General features: G+C 44.4%; 1 protein-coding gene across 1 annotated transcript; it reads right to left on the bottom strand.

Annotated features, from left to right (window-relative positions):
- Positions 1 to 2,064: 2,064 nt before the first annotated feature.
- On the bottom strand, positions 2,065 to 6,151 carry LOC135168162 (uncharacterized). Its single transcript, XM_064132096.1, has 4 exons — positions 5,941 to 6,151; positions 5,012 to 5,712; positions 3,180 to 4,967; positions 2,065 to 3,072 (listed from the first exon to the last, which is right to left on the bottom strand). Exons 1-4 carry the CDS (start codon positions 6,149 to 6,151, stop codon positions 2,065 to 2,067), a joined length of 3,708 nt encoding a protein of 1,235 aa, XP_063988166.1.
- Positions 6,152 to 16,477: the final 10,326 nt, after the last annotated feature.

The raw sequence follows: 16,477 nt of genomic DNA, 5'->3' as shown, positions 1-16,477 counted from the left end.
ACTGTAAGGCTGACACAGAGGCGTTACACAGAGGCTATTCTTGAGCGTTTTGGGATGACGAATTGTAAGCCAGCAGCAAGTCCCATTGAAGTCGGAATTAGGTTGTCAAAGTCTGAGATTCCAGATGAAGGTGTCATGAGAGTTTATCCGTACCAGCAGTTGATCGGAGCTCTAATGTATTTGGCAGTGACGACACGCCCGGACATATCGTTTTCGGTAAACTATCTTAGTCAGTTTAATTTGAATTACAACAAATCGCACTGGATTGCTGCTAAGAGAGTGTTAAGATATTTAAAGGCCACATTAGGTCTCGGGATTTTATATCGAAAGACAGGTAAGAGTCTTTTCGGAGTTGTGGATGCCGATTGGGGTACTTGTCAGGATGATCGTCGGTCATACACAGGGTATGCATTCATCGTTGCTGGTGGAGCTGTAAGTTGGGAAGCGCGTAAACAGCGTACCGTTGCTTTGTCTAGTACCGAGGCCGAGTATATGGCTATGGCTGCGGCCACAAAGGAGGCGTTGTACCTTCAGGGATTATTAAGTGAAATTGGGGTAGCTACACCTCCAACAGTGTTGTTCAATGACAATCAGAGCGCACAGAAATTAGTTGAGTCCCGTGCGTTTCATTCTAAGACCAAGCACATCGATATTCGACATCATTTTATCCGAGATGCTTATGATAGACAGAAGATACTCCTGAAGTATATGAAAACCGAGGACATGCCAGCGGACGCGTTGACCAAGGGTTTGAGTGGACCGAAGATAAGGAGTTGTTTCGGAATGTTAGGAATAACAGACAAGACCGTGTGAGCGAATTAAAACTTTGAGAGGAGGTGTTGGGAATGCAAAGTTATCATTGCGCATGACTGTTGTGTGACGTCATGTCACGTGTAACACCTGTAACGGCCCAGTAGTAAAAGGACCCACGAAACTGTCAATACGTTGTTAAAGTGTGCTCCAATTATATATTACGTTGCTTATTAAATATATTCACTGTTTTAACGTTTATAGTGAGGAATCATAAAGTATTATTCCCTACACCCTTCTAACATCCACAGTCGATTTTTTCGTTTTTCGCAATTTTCTCGGCTCCTGGGCCTCCTAGAGCAAAACGGGCCCGGATTTGGAATCAGATGGTTTTTCGTCCATATCTTCGGAAATATCATCGCTAGGACAATTTGGCTGGCGCCATTGGATTCGTGAGACAATTTCCGATTTTTCTAGGGGTCCAGGAATTTTCTAAAGTCGATTTTTTCGTTTTTCGCGTTTTTCTCGGCTCCTGGGCGTCCTAGAGCAAAACGGGCCCGGATTTGGAATCAGATCGTTTTTCGTCCATATCATTGGAAAACTCGTAGCTAGGACAATTTGGCTGGCGCCATTGGATTCGTGAAACGATTTCCGATTTTTCTAGGGCTCCGGGAATTTTCTAAAGTCGATTTTTTCGTTTTTCGCGTTTTTCTCGGCTCCTGGGCGTCCTAGAGCAAAACGGGCCCGGATTTGGGATCACACCGTTTTTCACCCATATCTTTGGCCGATCAAACGAGCCCGCCGAAGGCGGGCGAAGTTTGATCGTAATTATATGAAGACGTCTCGTTCGAAGATGATGAATAATTGTAGTCATGCTTGTCATGGCTTACTTCACAACTTTTTAGAGCAAAAGGCGGTTTTTTGAAAAAATTGCGCCATTGGTACCCTGAGGTATCCTGGCACCCACCGCCGTTCTTTTTTCATTTGTTTAGAGATCCCAATTGTAAATTGCGTTATCGACATTCTTATGATGATGTGGGTTTATATAAAAAGGAATTTTTTCCTTGTATGGGTTGTTCTTGTAGAACGGGTGGGAGTTCATCATCTTCGAACGAGACGTCTTCATATAATTACGATCAAACTTCGCCCGCCTTCGGCGGGCTCGTTTGATCGGCCAATTATATTCAGCGTCTCGTTCTCGATGATGAATAATTGTAGTTTTAGCGCTGCCGATAACTCTTCTTTTGTTAATACTTTGGTCTTTATTAACCAAATATTTCACACAATAATGAACAACGTGCATCTTTATCACCCTTAGGTATTTAATATACTTAATGCGAAGTCTTCTGTGTTAGTCAGAGGCTTATTATAAAATTTGGCGAACACCTGAGAGTTTTTTGACCATCCCACAGTGCGTCTAATGGTATCAATACTAACACCCCCTCGATAAGCCGCAGAAACAGAGGCATGACGCGTGCTATATGCTGTAAACTGAGTTGTATCCACTCCTGCTTTATTTAAAGTAGATTTTATCCAGTGGCTCAGTGTATCTGTTGATGCTTTTTCGTAGGGTTTTCGAGTGCAAATAAATAAATTCTTATTATTTTTCGGTCTGAACTCATTAGTCATTTTTAAATATTCTTTGATGAGTGAGCCGACACACAATTCTGGTTTTGCTTTAAATACTGGTAGTACAAGTTCAGGTTGGAAACTCTTTGCTTTAGACGTCTTTAGTAAATCGGGAATTTTTATTTTTATACCTGAATCGGAGTACTCAATATTATCTATGTTTATAGCCGCAAGGGTTTGTAATCTATGCGCAGTGGTCAAAGCCATAAGAGTCACTACTTTTTCTGTGGCTTCTCTAAGTGATAAATCCCCAAGGGGTTTAAGATTTTTTAAATAATCTAACACTGGCGCAGGGTCCCAAGTTGAGGCATATCTTGGTCTGCTCGGTTTTTTCCTATAAATCCCTTTTAGAAAACGCGAGATTAATCCATCGGTATGAATATCTTCAGATGAAATTAGAGAGATTGCAGAACGGGTAGTATTTAGCCCTGTATAACTCGCCCCATTTTGAAATTTCTCGAAGAGAAATTTGATAATGTCTGTTGAACTCGACTTATATGGATTTATATTATTTTTTAAACTGAAATCTCTCCATGGACGTAAGGCACTTTGATATTGTTTAATTGTCGATGAGGCAAGTGAATCCACTAAAATTTCTGCTGCCTCTTCATCGACCCCTTTATTCAAGAACGCTTTCCTGATAAAACTCCTGCCATCAAAGAGAGTTTCGGTGCTAGCGGATGGATCTTCTCCCTGCAAGGTGAGAGTAATAGATTTTTCTCTGGTTTCATTATCAAAGGTGGAGATATTAGAAGGGACATGAACAGCGGGTACCACGGTTGCGTGGGCCAATCCGGTACTACTACAATACCCTCTGCTTTATCTCGTGAAATTTTTTGTAAAGTTCTCAAAATTAGTGAGAAAGGTGGAAAAGCGTAGAACCTTTCAGTTCTCCAAGGAATGGTGAAAGCATCTACCGTACAAGTTCCAGGACTAGGGAATCTAGAGCAAAACCTCTCACACTTTCTGTTTGATTCTGATGCAAACAAGTCGATAGAGAATGGACCAAATTTCTGAGAAATTTCTTTGAATATCTTTTTATTCAATTCCCATTCCGTATCTATATTCAAAATTCGAGAGGCTCGATCTGCCTCTACATTCTCTTCTGAAGCTATGTATGAGGCAAACACCCACAGGTTTTTACTTTCACACCAGCTCCAAATTTCCCTGGCTAAATTGCTTAGATGAGGGAACTGTACCCCACCTGTTCGGTTGACGTATGATATAGCCGTGGTATTATCAACCCTCAGAAGAATCTCACAGTTCGAAAGGCGAGATGCAAAACATTTTAACCCGTGGAACACCGCAAGTAATTCAAGGTAATTGATGCTGAACTTCTTATTTTTTATTGACCAGAATCCATGAGAGCTTACCCCTTCGCAGTGTGCTCCCCAACCTGTGAGGGATGCATCCGAAAAAATTTCAATCTGGAAATCGTTCGTTCTAATAGGATTAAATCCTATCAACGAATTTCTTTCCCACCAGTTCAGGTCTTTCATCATGGATTCCTCAATAATCATTTCGCCCTCATAATTATAATCATTCCGTAACAAGGCTAGAAACTTTTTTCTTTCTAAATGTTTACAATGAATTGACCCATATGCAACCGCGTGGCAAGCCGCTGTCAAAATACCAAGTAATTTTGCAAATTCACGGATTTGACATGATATTCCTATTTGTAATTCACCGCATAAGGTGGAAATTTGTTCTTTTTTCTTGTCAGTGAGTTCTAACCGATAATCTATTGAATTAATTATAAACCCCAAATATCTGCAACGCTGATTAGGTATCAACGAGCTCTTTTGATAATTAATTATAAACCCCAATCGTTCAATCAAGTCCCGAGCTATTTTCACTTGATTCGAACATTCGGAATACGAATTTGCGATAATTATAAGATCGTCAATATAAATCACTGTACGAATACCCTGAATTCTTAATTTATACATGACAGGTTTAAAGATCTTTGTGTAAACATACGGACTGGAACATAAACCAAAAGGTAGGCATGTAAATTGGAAAAGCTTCCCATTAAATTGGAATCGTAAATATTTACGATGATCCCTATGTACAGGCATTAAAAAATATGCGTCTTTTAAGTCTAAAGATGCCATCCAATCCCCTTGATTCAGAAGGATCTTAACTGATCTTATATCTTCCATTTTGAAATGCTTTTGTGCAACAAATCGATTTAATCTCTTCAAATTGAAAATAAACCTGTTGGAGCCATCAGGCTTAGGAATAAGAAAATATGACGAAATAAATTGTCCTTCCTCCTCTGAACATTCCTCAATTGCGCCTTTGATTAATAATTTCTCAATCTCTGCGCTAATGGTGGTCCAATTTTTTGCTAACCGAGACGGAGCATTTGGAGGTTTAAATTGATGTGGAATTTTTCTGAACGGGATTTTATATCCCTGAAGACACTGGATTATGAATTTATCTGTTGTAATTTCTCTCCAAACGTCAGTAAATAACCTCAAACGACCGGCAGGGATGATTACCTCATCTATTTCTTTGTTATCGTCGTTCGATTCGACGTTGATGACGTCTTGGAGCTCGCAGGGCGGGATGTCTGCGTGAATGTTCTTGGTTTGAAGTTCAGTGTCTGTCGTTTCTGATAGCCACCCACCTGCTTGTATCTCGCAGGTGGGTGTCTGACGTTTCCCTGTCCCTTGTTGGCTGTGATTGAGGGTTTCTCCGGAGCCTTGATATTGGCGCAGGCCTTCTCCACTGTTTTTGCCTCCTTGATCTGCTCGGCGAATTTTTCGCCATAGAGCCACTCGTCAGGTTTAGTGGCTTCCACTGTCGGTTTCACTGATTTATTCAGTAACGGCGTGATGAATGATCTTCTAGCTACTGAGAATTGATGAAAAACATCACACATCAACTTTGATGCATCCCAGAGGTATGATACCAACAGTTCTTGGTCAATGCCATCCTCTGGATTGTCAACGACCATTGACATTGCTGCTCCCAGAGCTGACAGTGCTGATCCTGCTGAATTTTGTGAATTCACAAAATGAACATCACGCTTCTTGGCAATTTCGGATAGGGCTGCTCTGATCTCCACATTGATTTTTGGAGTTTCCAGGCGTAATTCTCCTTTTTTAGGATATTTCTCGAGGATACTCTTCTTGACATCCTCTTGGAGTCCTTCCTGAAGCCATTTCTCCATTCTAACCTTGATTGCTGCATTGAATGTAATGGGGACTTCTTTGGGTTTACTTGGGTCTTCCCCAAGGATATCCAGCAGCTCAGGGGGTAATAACTCCTCCGCTCTGTCAAGCTCTGACGATTCTATATTGACCATCAGCGTTGACTTTTCTTTATCTGAAAATTGGTGGAGGAGGTTGGTCAACTTTCCCTTGTTTGGGAAAAACCGTTTTCACTTGTTGTGAATCGTCAGGATCGTGTGGATCTGACATCCATACCAAGCTCGTGTGGAGCTATGGTAGACAATGGCATAAATAAATTTTTTATCTTCCTCTTTGGAAAATTTTTTCTGCCATTTTTTCCCATTCAACTCGTGTGGAGAGGAATGGAAATAATTATACGTACCTTTGATTTCGATGATTTCGGGAGTTTCTGAACTCTGGGAAGGAGGGGGGGGTATCAGCGCTTGTTGCGCTTGCATGAACGCCAACATTTGCATCGAGAGGTTATCTAGCTGTTTCTGCATCTTTTGCATTTTTTCCCCTGATTGGTCTTTACTGCGTTCACGTTCCCTGGAATGCGACCTTGAGTGCTTCCTTTTCTTATCCTTCCCCATCGTTCACTTCCGATTTTTTGATTAATACGTAAAAATCAAAAAAAAAATTGTTTAACTCGTGCTGTGAAGTTGGACACAACGAAACAATAATGAAAAAAGAACGGCGGTGGGTGCCAGGATACCTCAGGGTACCAATGGCGCAATTTTTTCAAAAAACCGCCTTTTGCTCTAAAAAGTTGTGAAGTAAGCCATGACAAGCATGACTACAATTATTCATCATCGAGAACGAGACGCTGAATATAATTAGAAATAACATAGCTAGGACAATTTGGCTGGTGCCATTGGATTCGTGAGACGATTTCCGATTTTTCTAGGGGTCCGGGAATTTTCTAAAATCGATTTTTTCGTTTTTCGCGTTTTTCTCGGTTCCTGGGCCTCCTAGAGCCAAACGGGCCCGGATTTGGGATCACACCGTTTTTCATCCATATCTTTGGAAATATCATAGCTAGGACAATTTGGTTGGCACCATTGGATTCGTGAGACGATTTCCGATTTTTCGAGGGGCCCGGGAATTGTCCACAGTCGATTTTTTCGTTTTTCGCAATTTTCTCGGCTCCTGGGCCTCCTAGAGAAAAACGGGCCCGGATTTGGAATCAGATGGTTTTTCGTCCATATCTTCGGAAATATCATCGCTAGGACAATTTGGCTGGCGCCATTGGATTCGTGAGACGATTCCCGATTTTTCTAGGGCTCCGGGAATTTTCTAAAGTCGATTTTTTCGTTTTTCGCGTTTTTCTCGGCTCCTGGGCGTCCTAGAGCAAAACGGGCCCGGATTTGGGATCACACCGTTTTTCACCCATATCTTTAGAAATAACATAGCTAGGACAATTTGGCTGGTGCCATTGGATTCGTGAGACGATTTCCGATTTTTCTGGGGGTCCGGGAATTTTCTAAAGTCGATTTTTTCGTTTTTCGCGTTTTTCTCGGCTCCTGGGCGTCCTAGAGCAAAACAGGCCCGGATTTGGGATCACACCGTTTTTCGCCCATATCATTGGAAATATCATAGCTAGGACAATTTGGCTGGCGCCATTGGATTCGTGAGACGATTTCCGATTTTTCTAGGGGTCCGGGAATTTTCTAAAGTCCATTTTTTCGTTTTTCGCGTTTTTCTCGGCTCCTGGGCCTCCTAGAGCCAAACGGGCCCGGATTTGGGATCACACCGTTTTTCATCCATATCTTTGGAAATATCATAGCTAGGACAATTTGGTTGGCACCATTGGATTCGTGAGACGATTTCCGATTTTTCTAGGGGCCCGGGAATTGTCCACAGTCGATTTTTTCGTTATTCGCAATTTTCTCGGCTCCTGAGCCTCCTAGAGCAAAACGGGCCCGGATTTGGAATCAGATCGTTTTTTGTCCATATGTTCGGAAATATCATAGCTAGGTCAATTTGGCTGGCGCCATCGGATTCGTGAGACGATTTCCGATTTTTCTGGGGGTCCGGGAATTTTCTAAAGTCCATTTTTTCGTTTTTCGCGTTTTTCTCGGCTCCTGGGCCTCCTAGAGCAAAACGGGCCCGGATTTGGAATCAGATCGTTTTTCGTCCATATCATTGGAAAACTCGTAGCTAGGACAATTTGGCTGGCGCCATTGGATTCGTGAAACGATTTCCGATTTTTCTAGGGGTCCAGGAATTTTCTAAAGTCGATTTTTTCGTTTTTCGCGTTTTTCTCGGCTCCTGGGCGTCCTAGAGCAAAACGGGCCCGGATTTGGAATCAGATCGTTTTTCGTCCATATCATTGGAAAACTCGTAGCTAGGACAATTTGGCTGGCGCCATTGCATTCGTGAAACGATTTCCGATTTTTCTAGGGCTCCGGGAATTTTCTAAAGTCGATTTTTTCGTTTTTCGCGTTTTTCTCGGTTCCTGGGCCTCCTAGAGCCAAACGGGCCCGGATTTGGGATCACACCGTTTTTCATCCATATCTTTGGAAATATCATAGCTAGGACAATTTGGTTGGCACCATTGGATTCGTGAGACGATTTCCGATTTTTCTAGGGGCCCGGGAATTGTCCACAGTCGATTTTTTCGTTTTTCGCAATTTTCTCGGCTCCTGGGCCTCCTAGAGCAAAACGGGCCCGGATTTGGAATCAGATGGTTTTTCGTCCATATCTTCGGAAATATCATCGCTAGGACAATTTGGCTGGCGCCATTGGATTCGTGAGACAATTTCCGATTTTTCTAGGGGTCCAGGAATTTTCTAAAGTCGATTTTTTCGTTTTTCGCGTTTTTCTCGGCTCCTGGGCGTCCTAGAGCAAAACGGGCCCGGATTTGGAATCAGATCGTTTTTCGTCCATATCATTGGAAAACTCGTAGCTAGGACAATTTGGCTGGCGCCATTGCATTCGTGAAACGATTTCCGATTTTTCTGGGGGTCCGGGAATTTTCTAAAGTCCATTTTTTCGTTTTTCGCGTTTTTCTCGGCTCCTGGGCCTCCTAGAGCAAAACGGGCCCGGATTTGGAATCAGATCGTTTTTCGTCCATATCATTGGAAAACTCGTAGCTAGGACAATTTGGCTGGCGCCATTGGATTCGTGAAACGATTTCCGATTTTTCTAGGGCTCCGGGAATTTTCTAAAGTCGATTTTTTCGTTTTTCGCGTTTTTCTCGGCTCCTGGGCGTCCTAGAGCAAAACGGGCCCGGATTTGGGATCACACCGTTTTTCGCCCATCTCATTGGAAATATCATAGCTAGGACAATTTGGCTGGCGCCATTGGATTCGTGAGACGATTTCCGATTTTTCTAGGGGTCCGGGAATTTTCTAAAGTTGATTTTTTCGTTTTTCGCGTTTTTCTCGGTTCCTGGGCCTCCTAGAGCCAAACGGGCCCGGATTTGGGATCACACCGTTTTTCATCCATATCTTTGGAAATATCATAGCTAGGACAATTTGGTTGGCACCATTGGATTCGTGAGACGATTTCCGATTTTTCTAGGGGCCCGGGAATTGTCCACAGTCGATTTTTTCGTTTTTCGCAATTTTCTCGGCTCCTGGGCCTCCTAGAGCAAAACGGGCCCGGATTTGGAATCAGATGGTTTTTCGTCCATATCTTCGGAAATATCATCGCTAGGACAATTTGGCTGGCGCCATTGGATTCGTGAGACAATTTCCGATTTTTCTAGGGGTCCAGGAATTTTCTAAAGTCGATTTTTTCGTTTTTCGCGTTTTTCTCGGCTCCTGGGCGTCCTAGAGCAAAACGGGCCCGGATTTGGAATCAGATCGTTTTTCGTCCATATCATTGGAAAACTCGTAGCTAGGACAATTTGGCTGGCGCCATTGCATTCGTGAAACGATTTCCGATTTTTCTAGGGCTCCGGGAATTTTCTAAAGTCGATTTTTTCGTTTTTCGCGTTTTTCTCGGCTCCTGGGCGTCCTAGAGCAAAACGGGCCCGGATTTGGGATCACACCGTTTTTCACCCATATCTTTAGAAATAACATAGCTAGGACAATTTGGCTGGTGCCATTGGATTCGTGAGACGATTTCCGATTTTTCTGGGGGTCCGGGAATTTTCTAAAGTCGATTTTTTCGTTTTTCGCGTTTTTCTCGGCTCCTGGGCGTCCTAGAGCAAAACGGGCCCGGATTTGGGATCACACCGTTTTTCGCCCATATCATTGGAAATATCATAGCTAGGACAATTTGGCTGGCGCCATTGGATTCGTGAGACGATTTCCGATTTTTCTAGGGGTCCGGGAATTTTCTAAAGTTGATTTTTTCGTTTTTCGCGTTTTTCTCGGTTCCTGGGCCTCCTAGAGCCAAACGGGCCCGGATTTGGGATCACACCGTTTTTCATCCATATCTTTGGAAATATCACTGCTAGGACAATTTGGTTGGCACCATTGGATTCGTGAGACGATTTCCGATTTTTCGAGGGGCCCGGGAATTGTCCACAGTCGATTTTTTCGTTTTTCGCAATTTTCTCGGCTCCTGGGCCTCCTAGAGAAAAACGGGCCCGGATTTGGAATCAGATGGTTTTTCGTCCATATCTTCGGAAATATCATCGCTAGGACAATTTGGCTGGCGCCATTGGATTCGTGAGACGATTTCCGATTTTTCTAGGGCTCCGGGAATTTTCTAAAGTCGATTTTTTCGTTTTTCGCGTTTTTCTCGGCTCCTGGGCGTCCTAGAGCAAAACGGGCCCGGATTTGGGATCACACCGTTTTTCGCCCATCTCATTGGAAATATCATAGCTAGGACAATTTGGCTGGCGCCATTGGATTCGTGAGACGATTTCCGATTTTTCTAGGGGTCCGGGAATTTTCTAAAGTTGATTTTTTCGTTTTTCGCGTTTTTCTCGGTTCCTGGGCCTCCTAGAGCCAAACGGGCCCGGATTTGGGATCACACCGTTTTTCATCCATATCTTTGGAAATATCATAGCTAGGACAATTTGGTTGGCACCATTGGATTCGTGAGACGATTTCCGATTTTTCTAGGGGCCCGGGAATTGTCCACAGTCGATTTTTTCGTTTTTCGCAATTTTCTCGGCTCCTGGGCCTCCTAGAGCAAAACGGGCCCGGATTTGGAATCAGATGGTTTTTCGTCCATATCTTCGGAAATATCATCGCTAGGACAATTTGGCTGGCGCCATTGGATTCGTGAGACAATTTCCGATTTTTCTAGGGGTCCAGGAATTTTCTAAAGTCGATTTTTTCGTTTTTCGCGTTTTTCTCGGCTCCTGGGCGTCCTAGAGCAAAACGGGCCCGGATTTGGAATCAGATCGTTTTTCGTCCATATCATTGGAAAACTCGTAGCTAGGACAATTTGGCTGGCGCCATTGCATTCGTGAAACGATTTCCGATTTTTCTAGGGCTCCGGGAATTTTCTAAAGTCGATTTTTTCGTTTTTCGCGTTTTTCTCGGCTCCTGGGCGTCCTAGAGCAAAACGGGCCCGGATTTGGGATCACACCGTTTTTCACCCATATCTTTAGAAATAACATAGCTAGGACAATTTGGCTGGTGCCATTGGATTCGTGAGACGATTTCCGATTTTTCTGGGGGTCCGGGAATTTTCTAAAGTCGATTTTTTCGTTTTTCGCGTTTTTCTCGGCTCCTGGGCGTCCTAGAGCAAAACGGGCCCGGATTTGGGATCACACCGTTTTTCGCCCATATCATTGGAAATATCATAGCTAGGACAATTTGGCTGGCGCCATTGGATTCGTGAGACGATTTCCGATTTTTCTAGGGGTCCGGGAATTTTCTAAAGTTGATTTTTTCGTTTTTCGCGTTTTTCTCGGTTCCTGGGCCTCCTAGAGCCAAACGGGCCCGGATTTGGGATCACACCGTTTTTCATCCATATCTTTGGAAATATCATAGCTAGGACAATTTGGTTGGCACCATTGGATTCGTGAGACGATTTCCGATTTTTCGAGGGGCCCGGGAATTGTCCACAGTCGATTTTTTCGTTTTTCGCAATTTTCTCGGCTCCTGGGCCTCCTAGAGAAAAACGGGCCCGGATTTGGAATCAGATGGTTTTTCGTCCATATCTTCGGAAATATCATCGCTAGGACAATTTGGCTGGCGCCATTGGATTCGTGAGACGATTCCCGATTTTTCTAGGGGCCCGGGAATTGTCCACAGTCGATTTTTTCGTTTTTCGCAATTTTCTCGGCTCCTGGGCCTCCTAGAGCAAAACGGGCCCGGATTTGGAATCAGATCGTTTTTCGTCCATATCATTGGAAAACTCGTAGCTAGGACAATTTGGCTGGCGCCATTGAATTCGTGAGACGAATTCCGATTTTTCTAGGGCTCCGGGAATTTTCTAAAGTCGATTTTTTCGTTTTTCGCGTTTTTCTCGGCTCCTGGGCGTCCTAGAGCCAAACGGGCCCGGATTTGGGATCACACCGTTTTTCACCCATATCTTTAGAAATAACATAGTTAGGACAATTTGGCTGGTGCCATCGGATTCGTGAGACGATTTCCGATTTTTCTAGGGGTCCGGGAATTTTCTAAAGTCAACTTTTTCGTTTTACGCGTTTTTCTCGGCTCCTGGGCCTCCTAGAGCAAAACGGGCCCGGATTTGGCATCACACCGCTTTTCGCCCATATCTTTGGAAATATCATAGCTAGGACAATGTAATGGACCCGAGCGGTTGGGTTCGGGTTTCGGGGTTCACACTCGCGGATAGAGGATAGGAGCAGATATCTTCAATTGATTCACTATCTTTATTGGTTATTCCACTAGTTTATTAACAATTAAAGACTCGCTCTGAGACACAGAGTATCAGGCGAGTATAAGTACAGAAGAAGTAACTCCTTATGAATGGTATTTGGATAACTGGCCCAGAGAATACGAGTCCCCGAGTATTTATTGTCTCGTGGATTCGTATTACATCGCACGGTGACGCGCTAGAGGCCAGTTCGAGGCGTAAAGCGCTGACGCTGCGCCCCAGTTATCTACATAAGTTGAATATACGTGGATTGATCCACATATATTCATTACCTTTTATTTTCCTTTCTTCATATGTTTTGCATTCCGAATAATACGTGCCACTTTCGTGTCCTCGTATTCTCCGGATTACGAAACTGAAATGTTATGGCATTTTGGGGCATAACATCCCTCCCCGCCGGGGAAGAAAATTATTACTGATGATAATTTTCTTCTCTAACCCTATCTCATCAATAATTATAAAAACATTCCTTTTTCCTCCGTGGAGGCAAAGAGATGTTCTCTGGAAAAGTAGAAATCCTAAGAATATCCACGATCAGCACTTCTGATCACTTCAATACGTATTTACAAGTAAATCTTTCAACTTCCTTCGCTTCTCTAACTCACGCAGGCTAGGGTTTCCGGCACCAGCAGTACAGAGATACTCCTAGTACAAGGGCAAGAACCACCATGACCACTGAAAATATTGATGATGGGTGGAGTAGAAATTCCTGATAGTCGAATTTCTTTTGAAGCTTCCCTAGATCTTCCTTTCCGGTCTCTAGCTGCACATGAAGGTCCTCCAATTCCTTCAGGTTCCCTATGACGTTCGTGAGTCGAATGTCGCTCACGTTATGGTCCTGCTGCTGTAGCTGCGTAATGGTGTCATTACTTAGTGTCAAGTTCAGCCTAGGCTGAATATGATTCTCCCAGGTTGTTTCCTTTGACTTTCGGCCACGGATAGTGAAATCAGGAGCGATAACCTCGCAGAAATCTTCTATCCGCATTATTCCAGAACCTTGAAGGGTGTCTCGAATTTCCCCCTCTCCGCAAGCTATGGCAATTGCTTCAGGTTCCGGTGCCACGTAGAACCATGCGTTAGTCTTCCGCATTTTGATAAGCGTGAGACCTTGTAGCCGCAGATGTCTCGTACTACACGTTTCCGGTATCTTATCTGGGCTCAGGTACATTCGCACCTCACAAGGGCTAGTGACTCTCATTTTTTGAATCGGCAAAGAGTCGGTGCATAAGTATTGTCCCCGAACTCTCTTGCAGCAATTCAATTGCCCCTCGGTCATTGGCACATACTGATGTGTTGCGCCATGTACGACCAGAAGCGCATTTGATGCCTCCAAGTACGAGTGATACCCGTTCGTTGTCCGCACAGGAATGCTATGCATCAGCATAACGTCGAATGCTTGGAAATCCGCCAGGGGTATTCCTATCACCGTGATGATTTTCATGCCAACTGCGGATACACTAACAGTTGATACCTCCTGCAGTTCATGTACCCCTGCTACCTCCAACTCAAAGGGGAAACTTAAACCCTTCGGTAATTTGGCTTTCCTGAGAAGGTCGACCAATCCCTCTTCCGTGAACACTCCTGTGTCAAATATTAGCCCTTTGGAGTCGGTCAGCAGTTTTTTTAATCTCGCAGCATCCCGCATCACCCCAGTGTAGATGACCTCGACCACCAAAAAATGCTCATCTACGAGTTGCCGGTGTGCCATCTGCGTATCCTCATCCCTTATCTGTTTGATAGACCTCAACAAGATGTTTTCGTTCTTCTGAATCATCTGTTCCGTTTGAGCGAGATGAAGAAGCGTAGAGTTAACAATCTGCAACTGCTTCCCAGAACTATCCAGTGTCCCTTGAACTCCAGCCTCCAGACGTGAAATCCTCTCGCGTATTTCCCGTTCATCTTCAGCATCCATAGTCCCGAAAAGTGACTTGGCTACCGTGCCCAGACCATTTATAAGACCTCGACGGCCCTTCCTCCTCTCATTTAACCCAAACAACGCCGTGATGACGCTTCTCGTTTCCTCGAAATCGACAATCCATTGATCCACGAGGTGATGGAAGTTGGAACCCCATGGTCCAGCCCTGAAGCACAGTTGCTTCGTATAATTCAGATGTTCCTGCAGTTGATCAGCTCTCGCCAGCCATGATGCACCATCCGTGCTTGCAGCAACCGTCCAAACGTAGTTGCTCAAATGCAATCTCCCAATTGGCTCAAAATAAATTCCCGGGGTGTGGACGAATCTCTCAATCACATGTCCCTCCCCCCGAACTTCCGCGATGCTCGCCAGCATTAGCCACATGACAATAACAATTAGCGCGTCGCTTGATTTGTCAATCAGGAAGTGCGTTGAACTTTTCAATTTTACCTGACGTGGACGATGTCGCCAACCCGATGGCCGCCATGCCTGATGACGAAGCACCCTTGAATATAAAAGTGACTGCCGCCCCGTTTGGGCCACAGTCTTCCAAAAAGTTAACAGTGAAGAAGTTAACATTCCAAGAACCAACAACATGAACGCCGGAAAGTGTTTTAAGTGCGGTCGATTTGGGCACACTGTCTCCGACTGCTTCCAGCATCTCTCCATCCATGTGGACCGGATAAGATCTTCACCATCCTGTACTCGGGGTCGGCTGTGCTCGAATCGTTCCTCGAGGAACCATCCATACCTGCGGCACTCCATGGACGACTTCGTATTCGAATATCTGGTGAGTACGAATACCTCCTTCACTTTCTTACTACCCTGTTTCTTACTGCCATTCGAAGTCTCTATTTTCGCTAATTCCTTGCTATTTTTGGAATATTTCAGCGCCATCGATACCCCTATCATCCCGGGTACTTGAACTTGGAATTCAAGGTGAAGATGAGGGACTGGAGGGTTCGTAGTAGGAAAGATCTCAATGCCCTTTGGGATCTCCCCGTACGCTCCGACATCGAGGCTGGCGTAGAGGACGTCTTCAACCTCCGAAGACTCTTCGGAGAAACTCCAGCTCCACAACCGTGCCACGTGCCCCAGTTCCTGGACGATAGCGAAAGGACGTGCGACATCTGTGCCTCCTATCTGTGGGATTATCCAGGCTATTATTATATTAATGATACTGTGATAGAGCGTCCCTCCAACGTATCTGTAACCGCTTTCAACAATAAATGGTTTAATTAAACAAACTATATGTATCTGCAGTTCTAGTCCTTTCCTGAAAATCTCCTTATCACCCGGGCAAGAAAATTCCAGAAATCCACAGGGTAGGTTAATCCGAGGCAGGGGTCCATATAGTCATGCTTCTATAAAGGGTCGAAGCCGATTTACGTGGACTCTCTGCGTTTTTTGTTTGGTTCCCGACCTGATGGTGTAGTTAACCTCACCATTCCTCTCGATAATCTCGTATGGGCCTATCCAGGGCTGAGTTAACTTCTTTGATCTTCCACGTCGTAGGACATCATTTTTCAGTAGTACCTTATCCCCGATTTTCAAATCCATAGGTACAGCGTCCTTGTCGTATTGGACTTTGCTCCTGATTTTCCCTTCATCGAGGGCCTCCCTTGCCTCCTGGTGCGCTGCGCGCAATCGTTCACGAAGCTCCTGGGCAAAATCATCATAGCAATACGTCAAACGGGGTGGCTGTTTGACGGCCGTCGGTAACTCGGCGCGTCTCCCAAAAATCAGCTCAAATGGCGTCATTTTTGTAGCCGTGTGGGGAGTGGTGTTATACGCAAACATTGCGTATGGCAGCCACGTATCCCAATCCGTTTGATCCTCCAGGATGAAGCTCCTCAGGTATTCTGCCAGAGTGCGGTGTGACCTCTCGACAATACCATTAGTCTGCGGATGATACGCCGTGGTTTGGATCTTCTTAATTCTTAGAAGCTTACAAACATTCCTAAATATCTCCCCTACAAAATTTGGTCCTTGATCCGTGAGCAATCTCTGTGGTGTACCATATTCACAGATGATTTTTTCGGCGAACGCACGCCCGATCGTATTGGCCTCTTGGTCCGGGATGGGTATGGCCTTGCTGAATTTAGTTAGCCCATCCTGAAACGTCAAGATATACTTATTCCCAGCATCCGTAATAGGTAATGGACCAACTATGTCCATTGCACATTGTTCGAATGCTGTTTCAGGGCTCTCCCCGATAATCATGGGGACCTTTGTGGCTTTTCCCAACTTG

The sequence above is a fragment of the Diachasmimorpha longicaudata genome, chromosome 12 (genome assembly GCF_034640455.1).
Source record: "Diachasmimorpha longicaudata isolate KC_UGA_2023 chromosome 12, iyDiaLong2, whole genome shotgun sequence".
In the NCBI taxonomy this organism is placed as follows: Eukaryota; Metazoa; Arthropoda; class Insecta; order Hymenoptera; family Braconidae; genus Diachasmimorpha; species Diachasmimorpha longicaudata.
Note: the sequence above shows the minus strand (reverse complement) of the source record. Positions and strands in the feature narration are given on the sequence as shown.